Source organism: Rhamphochromis sp. 'chilingali' (assembly GCF_963969265.1).
Source record: "Rhamphochromis sp. 'chilingali' genome assembly, chromosome: 11".
In the NCBI taxonomy this organism is placed as follows: Eukaryota; Metazoa; Chordata; class Actinopteri; order Cichliformes; family Cichlidae; genus Rhamphochromis; species Rhamphochromis sp. 'chilingali'.
In genome coordinates, this window is record NC_137938.1 from 32,265,846 (window position 1) to 32,293,058 (window position 27,213).

The following is a 27,213-nucleotide window of genomic DNA, read 5'->3' on the forward strand; positions in this document are numbered from 1 at the left end:
CTAATTGACTCCTCCTTATATAGACAGTGAAGTGTTGCGAGCAGCGCTTTGTGTTTTGTTTCACTCGTGTGTGCATTTTTACAGATCCAGAGATTTTTTTTTTATCACTGAGGCACCACAACTGCCCACTGATGAGCTGCTCGAGCCACAGCGGGCATCGCTGATATTTCTCTGTTTGCTTGTTTTTCTCCACAACAGTTTATTGAAATTAATGAGATTTTCATCACAGCTGTCTTGTAATAGCACTTGAACGATTGGGAGCAACAAAAGCTGGGATGGTGAGAAGCAGCTTGTCTTTGAGCTGACAGTTGGCTCTCTGTTCATTTTTCAGAAACTGACTTGGAAGACGAAGGATGTGGAGAAATGCACTGTGAGAGGGAAAAACAGCGTGAGTATAATCTTCCAGACACATACACATTCTCATCTTGTTCTGTTTTCGGTCTTGGGTTTCACTTCTTAGGTCTTCTGTTCTCTGTATTTGCCACTGCCTTCATTTCCTGAACAAGAGAAGCTTTTTAATGAGCAAAAGTAGTGTGCAGGTAGCTTATCAGAAATGCAGCCATCAGGAGAGACATACTTGAGTTTTTTGGCATCACATTTTTCTCTCCAGAGCAACGGTGAAACCCCAAGAATCGCCCTGAGGATTACGATAATGACTGTGAAAACGCAGAAAACTGTTAACCTGCTACAACTCCTTCTTTGATTGTGTTTTTGCCGTGCCAGGACCCACAACGGACCGGCTTTATGATGTGCAATAATGTCCAGGTCTTTTTCTCCTGACAGGATGAATGTTACAACTACATCAAAGTTCTGGTACCACGCAACGACGAGACGTTATTCGCCTGCGGCACCAACGCTTTCAATCCCACCTGCCGTAACTATAAGGTAGGAAACCGTACACCCGTGTGCCGCCGTCTGGCCTCAATTACAGATAAGAGATCATATTACAGCTGTTTTGAGGTTCCCTGTCCTTGTATATTTTGTCAGCTGGATGCTGTTATTTGATTTGCTAATGGAAATGACAGTTTAAGCTAAACTCATGCCACATGCACACGAAGCCCGTGAGGTGTTAAAGTCATCAGGATGACAGTTGAAACCTTAAATTCAAATTTTATTTGTCTCATACACAGTACGATATGCAGTGAAATGCTTAGACAACTGCTCGTGACCTAAAATAAAAGACTATGAATAAGATGGCAGAACTTGAGTGATTGTGTGGTGGTGCTTGAAATCCTCTATTGACATCTGTGATAAAATATCTCATAGGTTTGATATTTGTTTTTATGAAATAGAAAAACATGTCATGCACACTTATGGAGAACATGCCCTTAAGGTTGGGTAATAAATAAATAGCTGGCCAGGGTGTCTTGGAGAATAACACCTTACAGCAGCTGCACCAGAGATAATTACAATGTTTCATCATAATATAATAGAGCAGTTTGAACAATTGAACTCTACAGCATGCATACATTAATTTACTATTAAAACTGGTCAAATAGATGAATTGCATAAAGTGGATTAAAATAAAGGTCAGGCATGCGTATGGAGCCCTGATTATTGTAAATAACAAGCTGATGCAGTACATCTGTAATAGTCAGCTAGAGCTCGAACAATAGATTAAAAAAAATGTTAGCAGCACTTGGGAAAAAAAGACATCTACTGTGATGTAACACCCACAAACACTGCCACAAAGAGAGGTCGTTCCAGGTTGAATGCAGCATTCGTCAGCTTTAAAAGAAGTCTGGCAGTCAGCACTTCAGCGATAATACAACAAACAGCTGTGAGCTTAAGCTACAGGCACGCCTAAAAAGATAACTGGAAAAACTGATTTAAGACATCAGCAGAGGCAGAGACGCGCAGGCTGAATGCAGACAAAATAAAGAACCAACTCTTAGATGTTGAAATAAACACACACAAATATGGAGCCCAAACATTTAAATATTAGCAGAGTATCTGTACTTAAATATTACTGCAATGTATTCCCATATTTGTGTGTTACATAGACTTCAAACTTCGATGTTGATAGAACAACGTGTTGGTAAAACACGAAGAGCAGACTGTTGACTGAACACAAAGTATGCTGATGGTAGCTTGATTCATACCTCTTAGACAGCAAAGCTGAATGAGTGGGGAGTGGGAATATCAGGGACCATAATGGCACAAAGTTTGAGGCAAATCCATGCTAGTACATGAGGCTCTCAGATGCACCTAGCCTCCCTGGTTACCCCTCCACTTTAGAGATAAATAACAGTGTTTATAGCCAGCTGAAAGCACTATATTTTAGCAGGAGCACAGGTACAATTTTTGTGCGGACAATGTGAGTGTAAGTCTTCCGCAGTTTGAGGACTATTGGGAAAAACCTGACAGGAAGCAGTGCAGTGGAAGCTCTGAGGTGACATCACAGCTCTGGACTGGGATTCACAGCAGGCTATTAGAAGAGAAGGGAGTAGACGTCCTACAGCACCGACTGTAAATCTAAGGGTGTGGGGGAGTCTGCAAACCAAAGAGGAGTTGAATAACTCTAGACTTTAGTTTTTATAGTTTTCTTCTTCTCCCCAGTGCGCTAACCCACAAAGTAACTCCTGGGGTTTCCAACAGTCCACAACATTAGAAATTAATTAGAATTAAACATTTTCAAAATAAGGGATTATTTTGAAGAAGCATAATGGATCTGCTGTAGAGAGCAAAGTAAAAACGTTTTCTGATGGCTCCTTATTTCCTGGTGGATGCATACTAAGAAGTGTAATTAACAATATTTAACCAAGTGCAGTGCATAAAGATAGCTGTTTAATTTCTTACTTTTGTAAAACAAAAAATAATCTGCCAGATGTTTAAAATGAGAGTTGCCCTCACTGCAGAATGATTATGTCTAGTTTTGGGAAATCGGAAGTCATTCTACTGAACGATGCTCAGTCTAGTCTCGGGGCTTATAGACGCAGGATCTCCACAGGCTGATGTTTGCTTCCAGGATCAAATCCTGTCTCAGTCATGTCCTGAAGGTCCTGTAGAGAAGTTGATATAAAATGTTTAGAGAACTGCGTAGCGACCTACATTCACACATTATCATCGTTTCCCTGCCACAGACTCAATTTTGGTAAAAAGAGCAGCTTTACATTTTTACTAAAACACATCCACACGTTCGTTCTCTCTGCAGCCTCCAACGCCCTTTTTTTTCTGACAAGAGATGACTATCCACACAGCTGGGGAGAGAGGGAGGAAGTGTAAATCATATCAAGGAATCTGTCTCTGGGAATCCACGAAAAATCTGTGGAAGACAGTAGGGGATTGGGTCAGAGGCGTGTGTGTGTTGTTCAAAGAAACGAATGGATGCCCAGCCATGCACTGGCAGCTTGACTGACCAGGCTGCTGAGACAGCTGGTGTGTAGACAACAGTGAGGCTGTCTTCAGCATGCGGTTACGATACAACTAAACCTTGAAGCATCAAATCCGTCTGTCTTCATGTGCCCACTGGGGTAACGACCCTACAGTCACTGCACAACTTTGCTGAATCCTAATTTCTCTCTGATGTTCTCTCTGAAATGTTTTTGGGGGATTAACAAACTGCTGTGAGGAGAAGTTGGCTGAAAACTGGTGATTTTTATTCAGATGTAAACAGAATTAATTCTCGCTTAAAGAGGACCAATCTTCAGATGATTACTGATTGGGAACTGAATGGGACTAACCATGTTTGTTTTGTTTTCTTTGTTCAAAGTCCTCCTGATTGTATTAATGTTTTCTTCTCATTAGTTACACCATTTAGTAACATCAGAATAATTTTCTTGATGAATTTTCGGGGTTCAAGGTTTCTTAGAGGTTGAAAGCTTCCATGGATGCGAGATTCCGAGTCTATTTTGGAGAATTAACTTACTTCGTAAGTAATGAACAAATACTGTGGAATGCACCCAGTTCCTTGCAAACATTCCCAGTGTTGAAAAAATGCCCCAAAATTGCTTCTTTTTTACCAGTCTTACATTAAAATTTTTAACCATGTTTGTTTATTTAGATTTTTTTTTTTTTTGAGAGGCATGTTTTTAATTTGCTTTTTCCTGTTTTTCTGCCTTCTCTGATTCGTTAAGCTGTAAAACACATTAACAGCACTTTATCTTTACTGCTGTTACCTTCACTTGTGCAACTCTTCACCTGTATTTTTGTGAAAAGCACTATTTACCAAATCTAATCAAAGTTCACCTTTTAATGCTGAACAAGAGGCACATTCAAAAAAACGAACTACAGCAGTGTAATTCTTTTTATTACTGCAACAGCAGCACAAAATAAAAATCTCAGTCAAAGCACTTGAAGCTACACCAAAGTGATATTTGGGGCAGAGCTGTTGTGCTGGATTACATCAGCTTCAGGAGTGTAGTGTAGCATAAACACATACTCTGTTAAGAATCTGAAGTGTTTTGTACAAATCCCTTGAGACATTTATGCACAATTTAGAAGGCAAAAGTCTATTGTAAGGTTTTGTCTTGCTTATTTTCTCCTCTACTGCATGATCTTATTGCCAAATGTACAGGGAGCAGGCAGCCATTACCCCACCAGAAATGTGAAGTCGTTTTTTATAGCTAAACTGGTGTGAACGAGCTCAGTCACAGGGTGCTGTTGCACCACAGTTAGCTGTGTGGCTGCGCTGGAGAATGGATTACAACCCATTTCCGGTCTTGCGTATTGCCACAAAAGCAAAGTCCGTAAAGAGTAGATACCAACCAATGTTCCCTTAACCTCAACTCATCGCGAGTGAATGAATAGTGGCATTGTAAAGCGCTTTGGGTGCCTTGAAAAGCGCTATATAAATCCAATCCCTTATCGCGGCCTGGAACAGCAGCCTAACTCTAACTTAACCCTAAGCTTACAAAACATATTGTCATGGTCCTGGGTCGGTGACCCAGCGCTTTTAGTTTGTTATCATTTTCCAGATGATGATGATGATGATTGTTTTAGTTCTGTGTTATATTCGGTCTGCCTCTGAGTCTGCGTCTGTATCTGTCTGTCTATGGTGTCACCCCATCTGTTTGTGAAGCTGTCTGTTTAGATCTGTGTCTTGTTTGGTTCCCCGTGTCTGAGTTTCCTGTTTTATTGTGAAGGTCTCTGTCTGATGTGAGTGTTCAGTTTACATTTCCCCTGTCCCGTCAGTTCTGATTTCTCCCAGCTGTGTTGCCCTCCTGTCCCTCATCCCCTGATTACTGGTGTGTATTTAAGCCCTGTGTGTTCTCCTGCCTGTTGTCGGCTCGTCTGCATTCATCCGTCTACCTCTGCGTTCTATGGTGTTCCTGTCTCTGCGTCTCTCTGCCCCGCACCCCTTTTGTATGGTCTCAGGTTTGTCACTTAGTTTCTCCCAGTTTAGGTTTCCGTTTGTAAAGTACTCATACCTCGTTGCCTGTTTTTGTCACCACCACCTTTGTAAATAAAACATCACTCGTATCATCAGTTTGCTGCATCTTGGGTCCTCCTTTTCCTCCACACCACACGGCTCCCTCCGCCAGCCGTGACACATATCCATACCTGACAGTGTGAACGTGAAGTGGTCTTGTCATGTCTCTTGGAAAACAGCATCTGCTGGGGAAAGTGGTTTACCATTTAAGTGCAGGAGAAAAACACACTGGCTTGTATTTTTTAAAAACAATCTCTCGTGGGGAACACTTAGCTCGGGACGCATTGAAACTTGTTTTGGTGAAGCATTTGCACACAGGGAGGTGGGTGCTGTCATGAAATGGGTAATTCCTATCAATAGAGAAAAACATGAAAACTGTAAAAGACATTCACAGTCCAGGCTGCCTGAAAGAGCATTGTTTTTTTTAAATATTCTGAATATTGTAACGTGCAAATATAGGTTTAGATAAAAGTTCTTCCCTTTTAAAAAATGCAATATATTTCTCCTAAATGCAGAGCATATGTCTTGTATTGCTCTTGTTATAGTTGTGTAACTGTTAGGTTATCATGTCTACTCCACATTCATGATCTCTCTATTTAGTTTTGTAGAAAGGACCGAGTTTGACAATCATCTTGCGGAACAACAATAGAACAGCAATCACACAGAGCTATGTGTCGAACAAGCCTGAAAAATCCAGGCCAACGTGTTTATGCACTGTTAACGCGGTGTATGTGTGTCAGTCACCTTGTTGACACAGAGGGCGGTGAAGTCGCTCTGCTGGGTTTCTCTTGTTGTTGTGTTTGAGGCTCGCAACCTTGTTAACAGCAGGGGCTGGAAAAATAGCAGCTTTAATATCTGTGCCTGAGAGATAAACTGGCCTCTCTGCTTTCACACATCTTTTATGGAAATGACCTGTATACAATACACCAAATAAAACTAATCTTTATGATGCATGTGTTGCCTTTCATTATTACACAGTGATTTGATACACCTCCTTTGCGTCCAACTGCAATTCTCACTGCATTAAAGACTTTTGGTGTTTGAGGCTGATTGATTTTTTTTTTTTTTTTTTTTTTCTGTCAGGGCAGAAACAACCTCGTGGGTTTATAAGTGTAAACAGCGGTGTTGTTTTCTTGTTTACAACTGTCACTCTGTGTTTTATAGCCCATTCTTCTGTTGGGTTAGCTTTGAAGCTTTGTATACATCCTTGTAAAGCTGCTTCATTTCTGTCCTAGATGTCGACACTGGAGCAGGAAGGGGAGGAGGTGGTGGGACAGGCTCGATGTCCCTTCGAGTCCCGCCAGTCCAATGTCGGCCTTTTCGCAGGTAAGTAGTGACCCAGATGATGTTCAAACTTGAAATCTCACAGGTTCAGGTTTCTCACTGCTGATGATCTGTGCTGTGACATTTTTATTATATAGGTCAGGCTTGGAGTAATGTTTTTTTCTTTTTAATCAAACTAGCGTTTATTAAATGAACTTGAAGTCGGGTAAAACGATGTTTGTGGTGGACTATATTCAGAAGAAGTCACATATATTTTGCCTGTTTTGTTTTTTATATTAACCTTGTGAAAATATGTTATAAATGTATTAGAAGGGGGTGGAACAATAGGAAAATGATGTTCATCTTTCAGAAACAGAAGAGGATGGTTTGCTAAAAGTGGGTAGCTGTTACATATAAAGGACCATTTCTAATCAATAGGCTTAAACGTGTAACTGCACTTGGCGTTCTGTCTCTCTGACGTGGTAATTGGATACTAAGATAATAATATATAATCTGCTAAACTGCATGTTAACTTCAATTAGTGCCTCATTACAAGTGTGTCTCAGTAAGAGTCTGAGCTAAAAGCCTGAAATGTCGATATAATTGAGTATCTTGGCATAAATCATCAGATGGTATAATCTGAAGTTTCCTCTTCACAGATCCCGGTTTGTGGTTAGATTTACTGCTTTATGAACATAGCAGTGAAGCAAGTTGATACATTGTGAACACATCAGGATCAAGTTCAGGGAAGAGAGAGCCAAACGTACACTCAACCCTGCCAGGTTTCCACTGACATTTATGCAAAGTTCACACAGGCTGTTATTAAAGCTCGCATAGTCTCCTACAACTGCTTTCCTTAGCCTCCTTTTAAAGAGGAATAAAAGTCACCTGTGACCAAAATAGACACTTAAGAGAAGTGGGTTAGTGGGAATTGTGATCCTTGACTGTAGTTCTCAATAACTTTTTTCCTTTTTCTCAGGTGGTGATTTCTACTCTGCCACCATGACTGACTTCTTGGCAAGTGACGCAGTTATTTACAGAAGTTTGGGTGAAAGCAGCCCCGTGCTGCGTACAGTGAAGTATGACTCCAAATGGCTGCGAGGTGAGAAGCCAATGCAATAAGGTGTAATGTAATAGCATATCAAATGCAGCTGTGGCTCTGTAATGCGGTTGGTGGTAGGTTAAGGAAATGGAAGATTTTCTGATATGGTGTGGGATCTGAGACCTTGTTTCATTTCAGATGACATCCTAAATGTGTAAACTACTAAAATTCACCGAGCTTTGAGGTCTAATGCAGGGCTTATCAAATCTTGTACAAACATTTACATGGTTGACATCTGCAGGTAGCACTGACCTTTAAATTGAACCTTTATTTTGGAAGTAACTTTCTTCGTGTCCAGGTTTATGTTTTTCCACACTTTCGAGCCGTTACAAATAATTAATAAACATCAGTTTCATTTGTCAAAATCTCCCCTTTAGTTTTTATTGGCACTGATACCAACAAATATTTTGTCACTTAATGAGGGTATTTTTCACTTCATTGCAGATGTGAGTAGCCTCATCCAGTGAAGTGAAAAAGATGGCTAGAGTATCTTGACTTGTTATGTGTCACTTTCTTTATGCATTTAATTTCATCTGATTTCAAAAGGGAGGAAAGAAACAATCGCTTTTCCTCATCTGGGAGGAAAACGGAGCCGAATCAACCTTCCAGTAATAAGAATGTTTGATTGTTATCATCACAATAATTGGCAATTAATTTGGCGTTAATTGTTTTAGCTATATTATCTTTATGTGCAATAGATTATTTTTTTTATCCTCGTTAACAGCGCTGAGCGAGTGGGGTCGTTTCAGTAAAGCAATTGCTTGTGACAAGATAGAAATGTATTCAGAGTTGTAGAAAGTGCTGTTGCAGAATGTTTTAAGTTATCTTTATTTCACTACTGATGCAGGACTATCTCTGCTATTTCACCCGAATAAGGATCTGTTATTGGAAGAATTGGAAGGACATTTTTCTCTGCTAAAATTTGGATTTTCCATTTTAGAGCTCAGGCATTTCACATTTATCTACGATTTATAAACCAAATTGAACATCTGTGTTTACCAGCTCCACGTCCAGCCTGTCATACTGGAAATAAGTCATCATTACCATTTTTTTCCTTGTCCTCTACAGAGCCCCATTTCCTCCATGCCATTGAGTATGGGAACTACGTGTACTTCTTCTTCAGCGAGATCGCAGTGGAGTACACCACTCTTGGCAAGGTGAGGTACTCATTTCAGAGCAGACACTACACAAATTTGTGTTGTGTGTTGTTTAAGCTTGTTGTCATTTCTGCTCGAAGTCAACATGCAGAGCACATTCCTGACTGCTGTTCAGTATTCCGTGTCGGCTGCGTCTGAGTGTGGTGATTATAAATGATTTCCACTCCTGTCCCCTCAGGTGGTTTTCTCAAGGGTTGCACGTGTTTGTAAGAACGACAATGGGGGCTCCCCGAGGGTGCTGGAACGTTACTGGACATCATTTCTTAAAGCTCGGCTGAACTGTTCTGTTCCTGGTGATTCTTTTTTCTACTTTGATGTTCTCCAGTCTCTCACCAATGTACTGCAGATTAACCACCGGCCGACTGTGCTCGGAGTCTTCACCACACAGGCAAATAGGTTGGCATTTTTTCATGTTTTTTTCAAGGTAAAGATGAAATTGAAATGTCCATGTTATAGTTAGTTAGTAGTTAGTGTGATAATTTCTCTCTAGTCACGTTTGTTTAATCCTCTTTTATGTGATCTGCAAATTTGACCTGTTAACAATGAAATGTTACAGAATTCGATAAACAAAAACATCTTCGCTAAAGTTAATCCAGAAAATGTTTGTTTTCTGCGATGTAACTTACTTGTAAGGTACTACATGAGCGGTATCTCAAATGCTATCACTAGTAATATTTTTTTTCACTTTTCTGCGTCTTCTGAAACGTCGCTGAGCCAAAATAGCAATTTACACTATTCTGATGCACTTTTTGGCTTTCAGTGAATGTCATTGACAAACAGGAAGCAGTTCCTATCATGCTCTGCAGGTCTAAACTCTTACAGACATCACCCTGCAGAGTTGTTTGTGGCAGACACAAATGTTCAAATCAGTCTGATCGGGTATTAAACTGAGTTTAAGCAGCCAGCTTTTTCTAATTGAGAATAGATCAGTTATATGTTCTGCCCCCTGCGCTCTGCTGGAGCCTCACTATTCTCTGACAGAGAAAACTTTTGTTTTTGTGAGAAAGAGCAACATCTGATAATATCACAACGTGATTTTCATGATTGTCTGGAGTTCATATGTCAAAGCAGCTGGGAGGATCAAAGTCATTCACTGCTTTCCATGAAAACATACAGTACAAGCTATTAGTATGTAATTCTGGATGGATGCATTTTTAACTTCTGCAATATGGAGACTGTTCTGTTTTTTTTCCTTGTATCGTATCTACACTGTAGAGGGTTAGAAAGAGGTAAGAATATTTGACATATACTAGTAGTAGTAAAGACGAGCACAGACAGAGCAATCAAAAATCATATTTCTGGCCACTTGTGACAGGAAGTCAGTGGGCTGAATTCTTGTCTTTAGTTGGTGAATTCCAGACTTTTGTCTTGCTCTTTGTAAAGTCTTCTTTTGGGGTCCTTTTAACAGCATCACTGGCTCAGCAGTCTGTGCTTTCTACATGGATGACATAGAGAAGGCCTTCAGTGGTAAATTTAAAGAGCAGAAGAATAGTGAGTCAGCCTGGACACCTGTTCCAGAGGAGCAAGTCCCAAAACCAAGGTGAGAGACTCATCTTTAAATAGAAACTGTCACTTTCCTAGAACATTTTTTTCTGCTTTTGACAACAGAGCTTTTGCAGCTGTTGCTGTTATTGTTCTGCACAGACATCTCTTAAAAAAAGGCAGCCACACAAGGCACCTGTTTTTTCCTCCTGCTCCTCCCAAAAACAAACAGCTGCCAGTGTTTTTACATCTGCCTGTGGAACCAGATTTATGTCTAATGCTTTTTTTTTTTTTTCTCTCTCTCTCTCTCTCTCGCTCTGCTGTTGTCGTGCAGGCCAGGCTGCTGCGCTGGCGAGGGATCAGCCGCCGCCTACAAGTCATCCACCAATTTCCCTGACGAAACTCTGACTTTCATCAAGTCTTATCCGCTCATGGACGAGTCCGTCCCCTCCGTCAACGACCGACCCTTTTTCACCCGCACCACCAGCAGGTAGAAGATTTGTTTCAATAAGAGAACAGATGGAAAGTATTATGAAAAATATTTTTGTTAAATTACTTTCAGTCACTTTCTGATGGCAGTATATGTACTTGGAATTCACTAACAAAAGGCAGTTGGCACCTGCCAGCATCTGCACAAACTTGTGAAGTGTTGAGTTAAGAATTACATTCTCCTACAGACTAAAAACATGTATGTTATGTTAACTGGTGGCTCTAAATTACCATAGATGTAGATGTGAGAGAGTGGTTGTGTGTTTATGTTAATGTGTGCTTTAACAGACGGGCGAGTTGTCCAAGGTGCTACTCTACCTCGGTTAAAACAGACAATAGGTTTAGCGTTGCAGGTCTATCAGACAGCTGAGAATTACAAAGAAATGCCTGCTATAATTATTTAAACAATAAAAACTGGTGACATTTAAAGGAGGACTTGCATAAGCTCTTTGGTTTCATTTCCTGTACTTAGTGCATCAACACCTGGAAAACAAATGCAAAGTTATTCCTCAAGACCTCTCAAATGGTCACGTATTTTTTGGTGAACGTTGTCATTAGATCACATTTAAAATCATTACCGTGAGTGTTGCTGTTCAGAACGTGGCTGCAGTTATAAAACAGACCTTTAGGAGAAAATGCCAGGATTATTTCTTTGGTACTTTAGTGGCTGTTTGCCTTCACAGCATCATGTACCAGCAGTGTTTTTCTTGCAACCGTGATTGGTATTGATGAGTGACCTCAAGTGGAACACACTACCTTGCTTGCCATTAAAGCACATTGAATTTTTTTCAACACTGGATTTACATCAAACATGAAGGGGGCACAAGGAGAGGACTTGTCTGTAGGGCTGGCCTAGCTCCACAGCCCACCTGTCAAAGGGAGGACGTCGTTGGTGTGTGTGTGTGTGTGTGTGTGTGTGTTGTGATATTTGAGAATCCACTCATACCAGATGACGTTGCCGTGAATGTTAAATTGGTGAAAAGTGTCACAAGTGTTTCACGCAGTAGCTCACAAACCTCAGACATGTATGTACTCACAGCGGATACATATCACCGATTCAACTTACAACCGCAGGCACAGTCTCATAGTATACAGGAGCCTTGTCCACGCCTGCTGAAGCAGAGCCAGGCTGACAGCCAGCCAGACACTGCAGTGGCTCCACACTGGGGAAACATGCACCGCTTCACATCTGGCGCCAAAAACATCACATCTGCTTCGCCTATCCCCAGAGTGATGCTAGATAAATGAAATCTAACCAGAAACGCATCACGCGCTATTGCCGAGTCATTGCGGGGACGTGCCCGTCAAGTTCATGTGGGTAAACACACCAGCCTCTGTGGGACCATCTGGGAGGCACTGAGGGAGAAGTGAGGGCACAGAAGTTGCTGCGGGTGTCCTTTTTATAAGAATCTAGAAGCACTGCAATGCCAAAGAAATTATTAGAGGAAGTTTGTTTGTTTAAATCCCCGGGCCAGAGAATGGAAATACAGCAGAGAAAATGAATGAGTTAAGCCTATCCACCTCTCAGCCACCACTGGACTCAAGGTGCCCTTCAGCACAGCTTTTAATCCTCACCTGCTCCAGTGGAGCCAACAGTAGACAGCTGTGGTGATACTGGGCACCTCCCAGGTGTAACTGCGAGAAGCTGGATGAATATGAAGCAGGGTGGCACTCCAAATAAAGCGGTGTGTTGCTGGACCATTGAACCACCAACCTTCTGATTTAGTAGCTGACCTGCTGGACCTCCTGACAACACTTACCACCAGAAAGTGTTATGAATACCTCCAAGTGTATTATAATTATAGGGAAACGAATTATGGTTTTTACAAACATACTTTCTTTATGGTAATCTTTCTAGCATAAACATGTTCAGTTTTATTGTTTTTGTTGTTGTTCTGTGCTGTTTTCTTAGGTGACGCTTCGATTCATTCAATTTGTGACATTACCTAACAAAATGGATACGTTCAGTGCAAAACCTATGGACCATCACAAGATTCAAGCTTATTAAATCGGCACTGGGTTGTTTTTCTTTTTTCTACCCATTAGAATCAACAGCTCGACTGAGACGTCTATATTCATGATTACCAGGTGAGATAAGAACCAGGCTATGGGCTGGGAAGATGAAAGAGCCACCTGTGGCAGGTGAAGTGGAGAGGAGTGACTGCCAATAGTGCCACTCGACTTCAGCCTTGGCGCTGACACTCGACCCACACTCTCAATTTTCCTTGTGCACAAAAGGAGGGGGTGTGACTCACGCACGCACACCCCCTCACATGTGCATGCAAACACACTTCCCCAACCTTCCTCCAGACCAGTCCTCAGGGATCTTTTATTCTACCATGATAACATCTCATTTTGCTCGTGCCACACTTCAAATCCTGTCTCCCCCCCACCCTGGACCCCCACCAATTCGCATACCGCCAGAACAGGAGTACAGAGGATGCAGTCTCCATCGCACTGCACTCTGTCCTCTCACACCTGGACAACAACAACACCTACGCCAGAATGCTGTTTATAGACTTCAGTTCAGCGTTCAATACAATCCACCCTCACAACTCATCAGGAAACTGACAGACCTGGGCATCAGTTCCCTCATCTGCAAATGGTTACTGGACTTCCTGACCAACCGCCCCCAACATGTCCTGGATAACCACTGTTCATCTACAATCACGATGAACACCGGTGTACCACAAGGCTGTGTGATGAGCCCTTTCCTCTACTCCCTCTTCACCCATGACTGCAGACCTGCCGATGGTTCCAACACCATCATTAAGTTTGCAGATGACACCACGGTGATTGGCCTCATCAGTGCCCGTCAAGTTCATGTGGGTAAACACACCAGCCTCTGTGGGACCATCTGGGAGGCACTGAGGGAGAAGTGAGGGCACAGAAGTTGCTGCGGGTGTCCTTTTTATAAGAATCTAGAAGCACTGCAATGCCAAAGAAATTATTAGAGGAAGTTTGTTTGTTTAAATCCCCGGGCCAGAGAATGGAAATACAGCAGAGAAAATGAATGAGTTAAGCCTATCCACCTCTCAGCCACCACTGGACTCAAGGTGCCCTTCAGCACAGCTTTTAATCCTCACCTGCTCCAGTGGAGCCAACAGTAGACAGCTGTGGTGATACTGGGCACCTCCCAGGTGTAACTGCGAGAAGCTGGATGAATATGAAGCAGGGTGGCACTCCAAATAAAGCGGTGTGTTGCTGGACTTTCACACAAATACAACCAGAAAATAGAAAACCGGGCCTCTGTGCAAGACTGCATAGAAAAGTGGCTCAACAACACAAAGAATGGATCGATTGAATGGCTCTGGGTGGGCGGATAGATGGATAGATGAATTGATAGGATGAAGGCTTTAAAAGATGTAGGCGATGAAGGAAGGGGATGGTGGGTTGGTAGATGAAGTGACTGATTTTATACTGATGCTTTATACAATGAGCTTAGTACTCACCCACTGTTTGTTTTGTTTACCACTGAAACTCTACTTTCATAAAACAAAGAAGCAATAATGAGATGCTAACCAGAGCATTTGGTGTTGTTGACGCCCACAAATTTATGCAAGCAAGTGACATGACAGCTTAAATTTAGATGATCTTCAGTGTAGATGTAAGTCGCTTTGTCTTGTTGTCTTGTTTTTTTTAATGCAGGTTCAAGTTGACTCAGATTGCAGTGGATACATCTGCAGGGCCATATAAGAACTACACAGTAGTCTTCCTCGGGTCAGATAATGGCCATGTGCTGAAGATCCTGGCCAGCACTGAGGGAGCCAACGCATCTTTCAGCACCCAGCTCCTGGAGGACCTTGATGTCTATAACCCTAACAAGTGAGACAAAGTCTATTATGTGTCATGTTGCTTCTGTATTAAACGATGCGTGTTCTTGTAATTGTCTCTTTGGTTTATTGCTCTCTCTCTTTCCATTTCTTTTGCTTTCTCTGTACTTTACTTAGCACATCTCTGTTCTTTTCCTTCTCTGTTGCTTGTTCTCCTCCTCTCCTTGTTCTGCCTTGATCTGTCCTGCCCACCCACTCTTTGGTCTATTGTAACACTTTGCATCACCCTGTACAGCTGGAGGGGATGCTTCCCCCCCCCCATGTATTCTTTTGTTTTCTTGCTGCACAGCTTGAAAAATCTATCTGCATGGAGTTTGATTCACAGTCGGCTTTCTGTATAATTTTCAGACTGAACCAGCCGTGTACAGCGCTGATTTAAAAAAATGAAACGAAATACAAAATGCCTGATTGTGACAGTTGGTGTTTTTCCGTGTTCCCAGGTGCAATGTGCAGGGGGAGGATAGGAGGGTCCTGGGGCTTGAGTTGGACCGGGATCATCATGCGTTGTTTGTGGCGTTCTCAAGCTGCGTGATCCGTGTGCCGCTGAGCCGCTGCTCTGAGTACAGCCACTGCAAGAAGTGAGTCAACTATACAGTAAAGCATTATCGCCACCAGAGTTTGGACAGAATATTATGCATATTCTGTATAAAATTTTTGATACTGATCAGTATATTTTGTTTAAGTGAAAGGTCCCAAAACTGTGCAGTACCTCAGAAACCATGCATGGGTTTTTTGTTTTCTCGTTTTGTGCCACAAAGAAAATGACACTAACTGATCCAGGTAAATCAAGTAAAGTAAGATCAGTTTCCCTTTAGCAAATGCATCCACTCACAATGCTTTTATAGGCTTTTGAATAGAGTACTGTACCATAAAGCAGATGTTGGACTATTATTTCCCCAATTCTTAGAATTGGACCACTTTTTCAAATAAGTACTATTAAGTTATTTGTGGTGTTGGCAGGTAAGTGACCATAGGAAAAAAATGAAAGGTTATTGAACCCATTAGCAATTTCGTATGCCTTCTACATTGGAAATTCTGTGTTGAAAGGTTGGACGTTTTCATAAGCTCAAGTCGTCAGATTGCTGTCTGATCTTCATGTTTGAGTATACGTGGTCCATTGTTTATACAGCTGTAATAAGGAGCATTTGCATGTGCGAAAGCATGCACAAATGTTAACTGGCAAATTCGAATTCGAAATGCAAGCATACGAGCCCCAAATGTAGTCCTATTAAAGATATTTTTTGCAGCTGTTTTTGTTTGTTTTAGATTTTGGAGTGTGTTTATACTGTACGCTGGCAAGAAACTAGATTATCCACAGAAATCAGAAAACACATTTGCATGCATTATAAAAGTGTGTGTGCATGTGGAAAGTCAGTAATAAGATTTCTCCACTTGCTTCGACATTGTTTTGAGGGAACAAATGGTGCTCCTTTCTTGATTTTCCCTGTATTGAGAGAGCATAACTTTTGCTTTAGCGTTTGATGTTTCAGATGTCAAACGTTCACCGGTACAAAATTACGTATACCCTTTCATCATTTTGTTCCCTTTCTTACACGTGTGTAGCCGATGTTTAAAAGGCTGATTGCGTTTACGGCCAAGAAATCAACCACTTTAGGAGAACAGCAGGGAAAAGCTTTAAGCCCTCCACCTGAACTTTAGAGACTGCTTTTACATGAAGTTATTATCAGAGTATTAGGTTACCGCAGAATGGCGAAAAAGAATGTAAAACACATGATGGTAAGTATTTCACCTATGTTACTTTCATGTATTACTTTTAGGAAAGGTGTGGTTACATCATTGGTCCGCACAGATCTGCTGTTTTTATCTGCTGCGATTTTCATCTCTGTGTTTGAACAGAAGCTTCACTGAATGTTTATGCTGCATGCTTCAGGTTGTCGTTTATCTGCCCCGGTCCCATTGCATTCAGTCAGTTTTGCTTTTATCCGTTTCTAAGTTTTCCAACTTGGCTTATATTAAAAAACTTTTCTTTGTAATTTTTCAGGGGTTTACTCCAAGTTCACGTTGCCTACCATTGCTCAAACACAGCCCGTTGTATTCTGTAATTTATTAAACAGGCCAAAGTAAAAGCTTTTGTGAAGGAACACACTTATAAGCAGAGCACAGCAACAGCTTCAAGTATCCTGCTTTGCCAAACTACATTATAGCCTCAGCTAATGTAGTTGCTCCTCAGCTTCAAGGTCTATTTTTGGTGCTGTGAGGAATGTTGGCCCCTTATAACTCCCCCCTGTTCTCAGCCCCTTCAACCCAGAGGAAGGATTTCTCCTCAGCTACCCCAGGGAATGCATATACCCCCATAGCATGCAAACCCCTCATTGCAAAGGCCTGGAGAAGCTCTCAACATCATTTAGTCATAAATTGCATCCAGCTGATTGGCTGAGAGCCAGTAATGTTGGTCACTGCTTTCTTTTCCTGATGTTGTAAGGGAGAGAAAAAGGAAAAGAAGGAGCAGAAAGAAAATGGATAGGGCCTGTCTTACTTGAGCTCGTGGCCTTGCTGCATCCACAGATCCTTTTTAGAGACTTACAGCTACAGCACACCTCATCCTGGGATTAGCGTCCCCCATAAGCAGCATCACCACTGTCCAGGAGGTCAGATTTCAGCCACAATATCCTCCTTTACCACACCGCTGAAACAATCTCCCTCTAGATGAGATTTACTCCATCTCTCTCGTGTCTGCTTCCATTTTCTCTCACTCTTGGCTTGTTTCTCTCTCTCGCTCACTAAAACCAGTACCGTCAGGTTTGTTTTCTCACTCGAGGCCCTGCTGCCAATATTAGGTTTCAGAAAACGCTCTGTTTTGAAGAGCAGCAGAGAACTGGATGAAATGGGAATTTTAATAAAACAGTGTAATAAAGGGGCAGAGGAGGCCCCAAACCCTCAAAGTCTTTAGATCCAAGGATTTTCAGCTCGCTTGACTATTTTTTTTATTTATTTATTTTTTAATATGAACTGGTTCAACTTGCTCATATTGTTATTCAGGACTGCTCTTAAATAAATGTATATCAATTGATGCTGTCACATACAGGGTACTGTTAATTAACTGAAGATGTAATGCCTCAAAGGGTAATTCCAGGTTGTTAAAACTTGGCTTGTATTTTTATAGCATTGGCTGTATTTTCTGTAACCTATGATGATCTTGTATTGTATCAAAGTTATTGCTGATATCCGGGAAGATTGCAAGTCTATAATAACATCCGAAAGGTGCCAGACACATGAGCAGTCAGGTTAATAGAAAGGCTTTAAATCAGACAGTCTAATCCCCCAAACAAGTCTCGCACATTAAATAACAAAACACACTGTAATTGCTCAGCAGAATAACACTTATAAGCCCATTCTTATTTCAGAACCTCATTTTTTTTCTTGTATAAGGTTAGAGAATAATGATAGTCGTTGTTGAACTATAGCTATGACTGCCAGTGTGAGGCAGTAAGCAGTCTCCTGTAATAAATTATCCTTTTTGCACTTCTTATGGGTAAGAGACACGTGAGTATTTTCACTTCAGCATAAATATATAATATGTACATTTGGTCTGGAGCTAATGTTCATCTTGGTTAAGAAGTTCATTTGACTTGAAATATAGTGGTTTCTAAAGCTGTGTCGCAGTCAGCACAAAAGGTCAAAGTTGAACTGTAATGGATATGTTAACAATACAGGGCCCTATTTTTTTTTTTTTCTTACAGGTAATCTGAAGAAAGTGTTGTATATGTGGTAAAAGGAGCTTTGAAAGGAAAGCGCCTGGACTTCTTTTGTTTTCCTTGAAGATGTTTCACCTCTCATCCGAGAAGCTTCTTCAGTTCTAAGAGCAACTGCTGGAGAGTCCCAGATTTTAAGTCCTATGGGGTGTCCCCCAAGAGGGCCATGGACCCCCTGTTGATCCTCTAACTAATCACACGAGTGAAGGTGTGAAAACGGGTGTGTGTCACCTTCACCCAGGGTTTTGGGTGAACCCACTGTGAAGTCTAGCCCCACCCTATCATGTGATTTTCTGAGGTCAAAAGGCCCAGGATATGAGTAGGTGTGTGGGAGTGGTTAAGGCGTCTGAGCAGGGATCTCAAAACTGGATTATAGATGGCAGACAGGTGTCGTAAGCCATCGCCTCTGTTCAAAGATGGTCGTTCACAGTGGACACAGATGGCTTCTTTCACTCCTCTTTCAAACCATCAGTCTTCTCTGTCCAAAATGTGAACACTGGCATCCTCGATATCGCCTCGATAATAGAAGTCAAAGAGGTCCATGAGCCTCTTGGGGACACTCCCGTAGGGCTTAAAATCTGGGACTCTCCACCAATTGCTCTTAGAACTGAAGAAGCTTCTCGGATGAGAGGTGAAAGGTCTTCAAGAAACTTAAAGAAGTCCAGACGCTTCCTTTCCAAGCTCCTTAGACTACGATCACCTGGATGACTGAGAACCTTCACAGACATGTTGTCCATGTGATGAAACCACATGTGCAAATGTTAAGCAGCATAGTAACTATTCAGAATGGTTAATATTACCTTTTAGTTTTCCATCAAGCAAATATATGTAATCCTTAAATAGTTGTTCACCAGTGACATATCATATCTGAAATCCTTTCCACTCAGTATTTTGTTATTCTCAAAATTGTGGCTGCATAACAGCTGGAAGTCATAAGGCTCAGCCTTGGAGGCCCTCGGCAGCTAATGGATGCGCGCGCGCGCGCACACACACACACACACACACACACCATGACTTACACACCACTGTGTTCACTTTAGTTTGACAGATAGAACTCTGAAGTTTTAAAGAGTGGCACGGGACACACACAAGTCTGTTTTAGAGAAACTGCACTTACGACAAAGAACAAATGACTTCACTGCACATCTTTAGAAATCAGAGCTGGAGAACTGACTGTGCTGTAGTGCTGATGGCTGTTTCTGACCTGTAAGTGTAGATGAATCTCTATGACGACGGTGAGAGGAGAGTTAGAGAGTCAGTTAGATGTGTATATAAATACAGACCCTATGGCGACTGTATGAATAATGTATTAATGCAGCACACAGTGTCACATATTGGCAGTCACACACGGGGATGAGGCTAATTTCAGGTTCTTGATACCTAGAGGGCTTCAATTTGTGATGCTGGACAAAAACAAACACTTCAGTTTTGGGTTTTTTTATTTTGGCATTTTGTTTTTCATTTCCCATGCATGTTGAAGTGTCAGTAGCCCTGCATTGAACACAAGCAAAACGAGGATTGAAACATAAAAAGACATGCAATGGTGTCTGGATTTTTACATTTTTGTATACCGTGTTTAGATAGACATCTGACAATGATGATTTCTCCAGCCACTTCATATTCTAAGCCCCTCCAACCAAGAATGATTCTGTTATTGCAAATAAATTATCCTTCAGAATAAAAAATATTCCAAGCTGTAAAGAAAAAGATGTTGGTTTACCATGCTTACATCATGCCTAAAGACACAAATACAAGTCTACTTTTGAGGTAAGCACTCAGAAATAGCCAAGTATATGACCTTGCCTAAACCTACATTAACAACAGGGCTTTTGTATTATTGTACTGTCCTCCCAAGAACAAGAACCGTGGCAATTGTTTGTGAAAATGCCTAAAGCGAGCGGTTTATATCTGTATGTCTCAGTGTTTTGTTTTCTTGACAAAGCATGTGGATCGAGGGTGTTTTATGTTGCAGGAAAGGTAAAGATATAGGATATTGTTGTAGAGCCTCAAAGGTCCACATTAGGAGGTCTGGGTGTTTGAATTAATCCACACAGCACACCAACTGCTGTTCTGGAAGACACTGACACATGACATCCTGTTGATAAGGGCATCAGCTCAAAGAATCTAATATCGGCTCTTTTAAAAGACAAAGACAAATGTTTTATTTTGTCACTTGACATTACCATTATTGCAGTGCATTTGATTTAGCTTTAAAAAGTCATGCATTATTTATTTATCTTCCATTCCACGTGATCGTACATGTTTTTCCATCAACCCAGTATGCAGATAATTGAAGAAAATTGTTGCTGTAGCAATTGGAATATAGTTACTGAATTTAGGATGGGTATTATTTTACATTCCTTATTATTTTACATTTTACATTCCATTTTACATGTATTGCTTTGTAAAGTGTTGCACTTAATGCGTATGATCTCAAGGTTAGGGATAGGTTTTTATTGTCGTTTCAATCAAGACAGAAAGAAAGAAAGTTTGTGTAATGCTTTGGCCCGTGTATTTATTTATACCCAGTTTGCAGCTGCAGATTGCACAAGTACTAATGGGAGAATATGTCCTGTCTTGACTTTCAGTTTTCCTGACCTGGCACAGTAATATGTTGGCACAGCTGCACACACCTGCATGTTCAGTTGAGACATCAGTAAATACTTAAAGATATTTAAAACGGGTCACAGGATCTTTGTTAGAACTTGCTTTTTTGTCTGCCTTGAAGGTTTACTTGACTTGTTTTTCTTTTCTTTTCTTTGGAATTAGGCTAAAAATATCTCTAAAGTAACTGTAGATGGGAAAAGCAGGAGAGCATTATTGTTTTTGTCATTCTTTTTGGGCGTACTTTATGCTCATTATGTCGGTGCTGCTGGGTGAATACCACACACATGCAAAAAGTAAACTCTGCACCTGTGAAAAATTGTGTTCATTCGCTCACTGAGACCCAGTGTTGTTTTGCAGACACATACTGGAAGTATGAAGGCCACATGATTCATACAACACAGAGAGGGAAAATTGCATCCACAGACTTGTGCAGAATGCAGTGTTAGAGTTTTATCAACAAAACTGATGTGTGGGTCTCAAAATGGAAGAAAAGTACTGAATGTTGCAATGCTGCAGGGAGTTTTTACTGTAGGAACTGTGACTAAGTGAGGTTAATGCTGACTGCTATAAGAAAGAGGTAAACAGGTCCAGGTTTTTATACTAAAGCAAACAGTATCAGCTTACTGTTGCAGCAGTCTGCATGCCTCGTCAGCGTGACTACACTAAAATCTTGACATTCATCATATGTCTCTAATTATTAATGAACAACTTAACCTAGCTAGATTTAGAATTGATGTATAATGCAAAACCAAACAGATGCTGGTTGTAACTTTTAACCTGTGAGACATGCAAAATGTCACAAAACCATTCTTTTATCCCCTAATGTCTATTTGTGTTTTTATAGCCAGATAAAAACAAGTCTACAGTCCAACCTCTAATTACAAACTAATCTGATTGCCATCTAAATTCTGCCTCTTTGTATGCGTATCAACATTAATTTCTGTTGTAGAGAATGCAGTATTATTGGAAGCAATAACAGGCATGTGATTATTTGTATGAATAATTATTCCACCATAAAGTCGAAGCTATACTCTATTTGAATGTTATACATTATTTGTATAACACCAGATTTTAGAAGTAAAGTAGTGCAGCTCTTGAGCCTCGGACCCCCCTGTTTTTATGCAAATTAAATAAAGATGTAAAGATTTATGCTGCAGTTTCAGTAACTCTGCTTCTATTTCGTCAATTAGTGCTGCTTGGTAAATGATGTTTTAGCCACACTTAAAGAAAATGAGGATGCTGCAATTTCATGTTAAATGTGTTTATTCAACTTATCTTTCTTTTCTTAATGAGACATTAAATGTTCAGCCACGTGGTGCAAACCAGCCTACACATGGAGTTCTTTACCCTTTGTTAGTTGAGGGATGTGGGGCTTTTTTAGGTTTGTGGCTGGGTAGTGCCTCATTACCCAACTAACATCCACTGTCTGCATGCATGCTGTTCTTCATGTTTCCTTCTATCATTAACTGTCTGTCTTTCTATTATGCAGAAGCTGTTTGTCCTTACGGGACCCTTACTGCATCTGGCTCAAGTCGGGCAGCTGTGTCATAGTTTCACCTGGTTTCAGGTAAGTCACACATGCAGTGAGTAACAATAATTTTTATAGGGCTTTAAAAAAAACACCATTATAATCATTAGGCGAGCGCTGACTTTGAAATCAATCAAAGCTGCTTCACTGCTGTGTTGTTTGTATCAGAAATTGCCAAAAGCATTTAGTCTAATGAGGTTCACTGCAGTGCTGATTTGAAATTATTAGCTGTCTGTTTCATTTCATTGCATACATTTAATGTCAAGTGAAAGATCTTTGCTTGAATGGCAAGCTGCATAATGTAGGCATTTAATTGTTAACATTCCTACAAATTTTACAATCCTCAGTCATATTTTAGGCACCTGTGCCAGGGTCTGCAGCGTGTTGCTGTAGTGCAGTTTGCTCCATTACCGTCATTTTTAGTTCTATGTAGAGATCCGGGATAGTAACTGTTTCTCATGCTCATGTCTAAAATTCAAAGTGCTCTGAGTAGCGTCTAAAACAACACCCTGACAGCAGAACAGTGCGACATGATTATCAGATTTGAAGACTCAGTGATTATGAAATGATACACATTTCACTGATTCACTGGATTCCAATCTGTTTGCATTATACTCAACATGGTCAAAGGTCAGCTTTGAGTCAGGAAATTTTGGTTAAGCACATTGTTAATTAAAGTTATTATTAATTGCTCTCTGGATGTGAGCAGTGTAGCTAAAAAACAAAAAGGCTGCATTACAAATCTATGTAAATGGTTATGAGACAAGTGCCTTAAACCAGCATGTTGTTGAATGGTTAGCAGGGGCCAGAAGTTGAATTACACAACATCCTATACAAAAAACACTATATTGCTTACTTTAAACATTAAACTACTGAGGCTATAACTTTAGAAAAAAAGTATTTAATACAAAATGATGCTAATTTTGTGAATTATAATCTCATTTAGAGGGAAATTCAGAATAGAAAACAAGATATGATTCACAGTCTGGCTACCCTGTAATTGAAAAGTCACAGTGTCCCTAAGTTTCTCAATCAGATCAACTCTGCTGTTGGTTTAGTCTCAGAAATCAAAGCTTGATGCTTCAGAACAGATGTCTGCTAACCACTAAGCGGTTGGATATTGATTCTGTGAATTAACTCATAAGCTGATTCTGTGCAGTTGTAAATTCAAGCTACTTATTTTTTTATCTTTTACTTTGAATTGTAGTGGGGATTCAGATCTGTTGAAGGATACAAAATGCACTCATTTAAAAATGCCCTTTGATAGATACGTCTTTCTAATACCAGCTTGGCCTTCCAAATGCCTTAACCCTCTCATGGCAGGCGTTGCCGATTTGCAATAGTTAAAAACGAACAAGCTGATTACCCCACATACATATTTTATGAGGTTTTTTTTACTCGAAAGTACCACTGCAGGACATGGTTGTGCATTAGCAACAAAAAGTTTAATTTGAGCCTGAGAGGGTTAATTCTTTATGGCACAGATTCAACAAGGTCCTGGAAACATCCCTCACAGATTTTGGTCCATATTGATATAATAGCATCACAAAGACTTGTTGGCTGCACATCCATGATGCAAATGTCCAAATTCCAACACAACCCGAAGGTGCTCTGTTGGATTGAATTCTGGTAACTGTAGTGGCCATTTGAGTATAGTGAACTCATTGTCATGTTCAACAAAAAAGGTTGAGATGATTGAGCTTTTTTTGACATGGTGCATTATCTTGTTGAAGGCAGCCATAAACCCATAAGACCCTTGTCCTCTGACCTCTGGCATCATCGAGGTATTTTCACCGAGAGAACTGCAGCTTACTGGATATGTTTTCTGGTTCAGACCATTCTCTGTAAAACCTAGAGATTGTCGTATGGGGAAAATACTCAGACCGATCAGTCTGGCATTAACAACTATACATGTGAACTACCTTTTTCCCCCAAATCTAATTCTCTGTTTGACCTTCAGTTCTTTTTCACATTGTCTTTGTGGCTGATGACATTGGCTTCCTGTTATGCGACTGGCTGATTCGATATCTGCATTGCTGAGCAGCTGAACAGGTGTACTCAATGAGGTAGCATATCTTAGTAACAAATATATCTATCATTAACACTAAGCTGCTTTTGGCAAATGAGTGCTAGTACAAGGTGAAGCTATTAAGGGAATAAGCTGACCTTGGTCTTTATTAATTAAGGGTCATTCTGCAGTTTATTTCAGAGGGCACTGCAATGAACTGTTAGTTGACATTGGTTTTCAGGCTCCACTTCAGTGAGTGGCGGTCTGTCCAAAACTAAAACATACTTTAAAAGTTAAAAGCCCTTCATGTCGTAAAAGTAATTTTCTGATCCCATCTATAATAATGAATCACCCAAACAAAATTGTGCAGATTTGCTTCATAATCAAACACTCCAGGAGGTTTCAGCTGTTAATTCTTCCCCGGACGAACATATAGTAATTAGTGGGAACCGCCACTGTGGTGTTTGGTCAGTCTGAAAGCACTTGGGAGGGCACAGCGATATAAAGGCATTATTAGTTTCTTAACTCCCAGGCACAGAGGACAGGTTCGCAATTTAGTCAATAATGTGCAGCCAAACAGGAAGAGAAGCAATAATTTTTTTTAATCTCATTTCACTCCTCAAGTGAGTTGTTGAACACTGCACGGATCAACTTGACCTGCTGGGGTGATGTGCTCTTGACAATCAATAGCTAATCTACGATGAGACAAGTGGGCAACATCAACATGATGAATATGTGATCATCATTTTGCCGGACTCTCAACATGTCTCACTTTTGTTTGTTGTACTGGACGTGTTAAAGCTGTGTAATTGGGTTGTTGATGGTGAAAATGTGGTGGGTGAGAGGCAGACAGGTCAGCAGAATTAAAATCCAAATATATTTCTTTGCCCTTGTGAACTGGAAGGAAGTTTGTTTTACGTGGGTTCTCCCCGGGTGCTCCGGCTTCCTCCCACAGTCCAAAAACATGCAGTAGTGGGGATAGGTTAATTGGCGTTTGGAGTTTCTTTTAGCAAGTAAAATCCACGCATCCATCAATTGGTCCATCAGAGCTCAAAGCTTTTCAAGATTTGTGTGATCTTGTAGCACTGAAATAACTTGTATAGTATAATGTTCTGCTATACACTCTCCTCCAGTTTTGGCTAATGAATACATCTTTACTCATAATACTTTTGGTGAGGCCAGTTTTTCCACACCTCAGTATAGTACTAGGCAGAAAAACAATTCTGGTGCCATTACTGCCAACCTGTTTGGCTCTGCCATTAAAAGGAAAGTTAAGGTTTGCAGTAGAGCACCAGTAAAACCTGCTGCTGCAGCTCAGTTTGTGCTCCAAATTTAATCTACGCCCATTTTCCTCTGTCCCAGTATGTTTGAATATTAAGACAAAAATTTTTATGCTTCATCTATTTCTGTTGTGTGTTCCTTCCCGGTGTAAAGGAGTAGGCAGTTAAGATCTTGGGAGACACTGGGGCACTGCATCTGATTCTCCCTTTCACTTTGATGTGTGATGTGGCTACAACTGTTATGCAAAAACACGAAATTGAACCTAGCCTGTGGTTTGGTTACTGGAGAGGTTGCAAGGTGTACCCGGCACTACCCGTGGAGGAGGCCGACATAATTAAGCAGAGCTGGCGCTTCTCCCGTGTGGCTTAGGGCAGGAAGCAGGATGCTGTGTTGATTCATTCGGTTTGTTTTGACAAATAAAAAAATGAAACATGATTAATTTATTTGCAGTGATGCTGATTATAGGACCTCAAAAATGTGCATCTAAATTGACCAGTCTTTGTATTTGTAGCTAGGCTTTTATGCTGTAGTGTACTTGCTAATACAGGGTCTGCATCTAGCCTGTGTGATGTATGACTGATGTTATCAGCATGACTTTCTCCGCCAGATGTTTGGCTGGTTGCTTGTTCAGCAAGCCAAGGTGTAACACAAGATTGATGGAGTTCATATTCTTTCTGTATTGCATCACAGTGATAGGTGCGTGAGACATTTTTTTTGAACACATATATATTTATGTGTAGTGTGTGGAGAGAAACACTGCAAGGAATTGAAGTTCAGGTTCAGAAATGGTAGTAGGAGACAATAAAGGAAAATAAAAATGGAGCAGGGGAAAAACTTTTTGCAAACTTTCCAATACTCAGATTGAGAAAGAGTAGCAGTCTGGTTAATGCATCAAAAGCCAGTTCCATAATAGAGATTGAAAATAATAATGTCATAGTTCTATTTAAGGACGATCACCTGAGACAATTTTGTTTCACGGCCACTGCAGACCACTACTGTATGCTGTAGGAACAAAATACGCAATGCAATTTCAGCTGGACTCTAATGTGCAAGCAACAGGTCGGCCATTGCCTCTGTTTTCTTCAGACCCTTCCCTCCCCCTCTTCTGAAGTCTGGGCCATAAAATCAGAAGTGATGTTCAGCTGCATGTGTTTCAATCATGCAGCCATGTACCGCTCCGTTTGGTAAAATAGGGAAGAAAGATGGATGGCTGGTTGGTTGGATGGACAGATGGATGAATAGGTAGGCAGATAGATGGTGGTAATAAAGGCTAGAGGAGGAGGGGTAGGAGGTAGGAGTAAGGGCAGTTAAAGGTACTATTTTCTTCTCCTGACAGTCAAGGACTATGTGCGTCCCTGTGTGGTTGATATACAACCTGC

General features: G+C 40.8%; 1 protein-coding gene across 9 annotated transcripts in view; it reads left to right on the forward strand.

Annotated features, from left to right (window-relative positions):
* The window catches only part of sema6cb (semaphorin 6Cb), a 150,689-nt gene that overhangs the window by 94,770 nt on the left and 28,706 nt on the right, over positions 1 to 27,213 (forward strand). For 7 of the 9 annotated variants that reach the window (XM_080897276.1, XM_080897282.1, XM_080897283.1 and 4 more), the window contains 12 exons: positions 332 to 388; positions 784 to 885; positions 6,607 to 6,697; positions 7,614 to 7,736; positions 8,805 to 8,893; positions 9,072 to 9,289; positions 10,302 to 10,433; positions 10,710 to 10,865; positions 12,911 to 12,952; positions 14,513 to 14,689; positions 15,138 to 15,275; positions 22,507 to 22,584. In XM_080897276.1, coding sequence (XP_080753402.1) covers positions 332 to 388; positions 784 to 885; positions 6,607 to 6,697; positions 7,614 to 7,736; positions 8,805 to 8,893; positions 9,072 to 9,289; positions 10,302 to 10,433; positions 10,710 to 10,865; positions 12,911 to 12,952; positions 14,513 to 14,689; positions 15,138 to 15,275; positions 22,507 to 22,584 — 1,403 coding nt within the window. The remainder of the gene's footprint in view (positions 1 to 331; positions 389 to 783; positions 886 to 6,606; positions 6,698 to 7,613; positions 7,737 to 8,804; positions 8,894 to 9,071; positions 9,290 to 10,301; positions 10,434 to 10,709; positions 10,866 to 12,910; positions 12,953 to 14,512; positions 14,690 to 15,137; positions 15,276 to 22,506; positions 22,585 to 27,213) is intronic. The other 2 variants (XM_080897281.1, XM_080897284.1) reach the window with 1 other exon arrangement.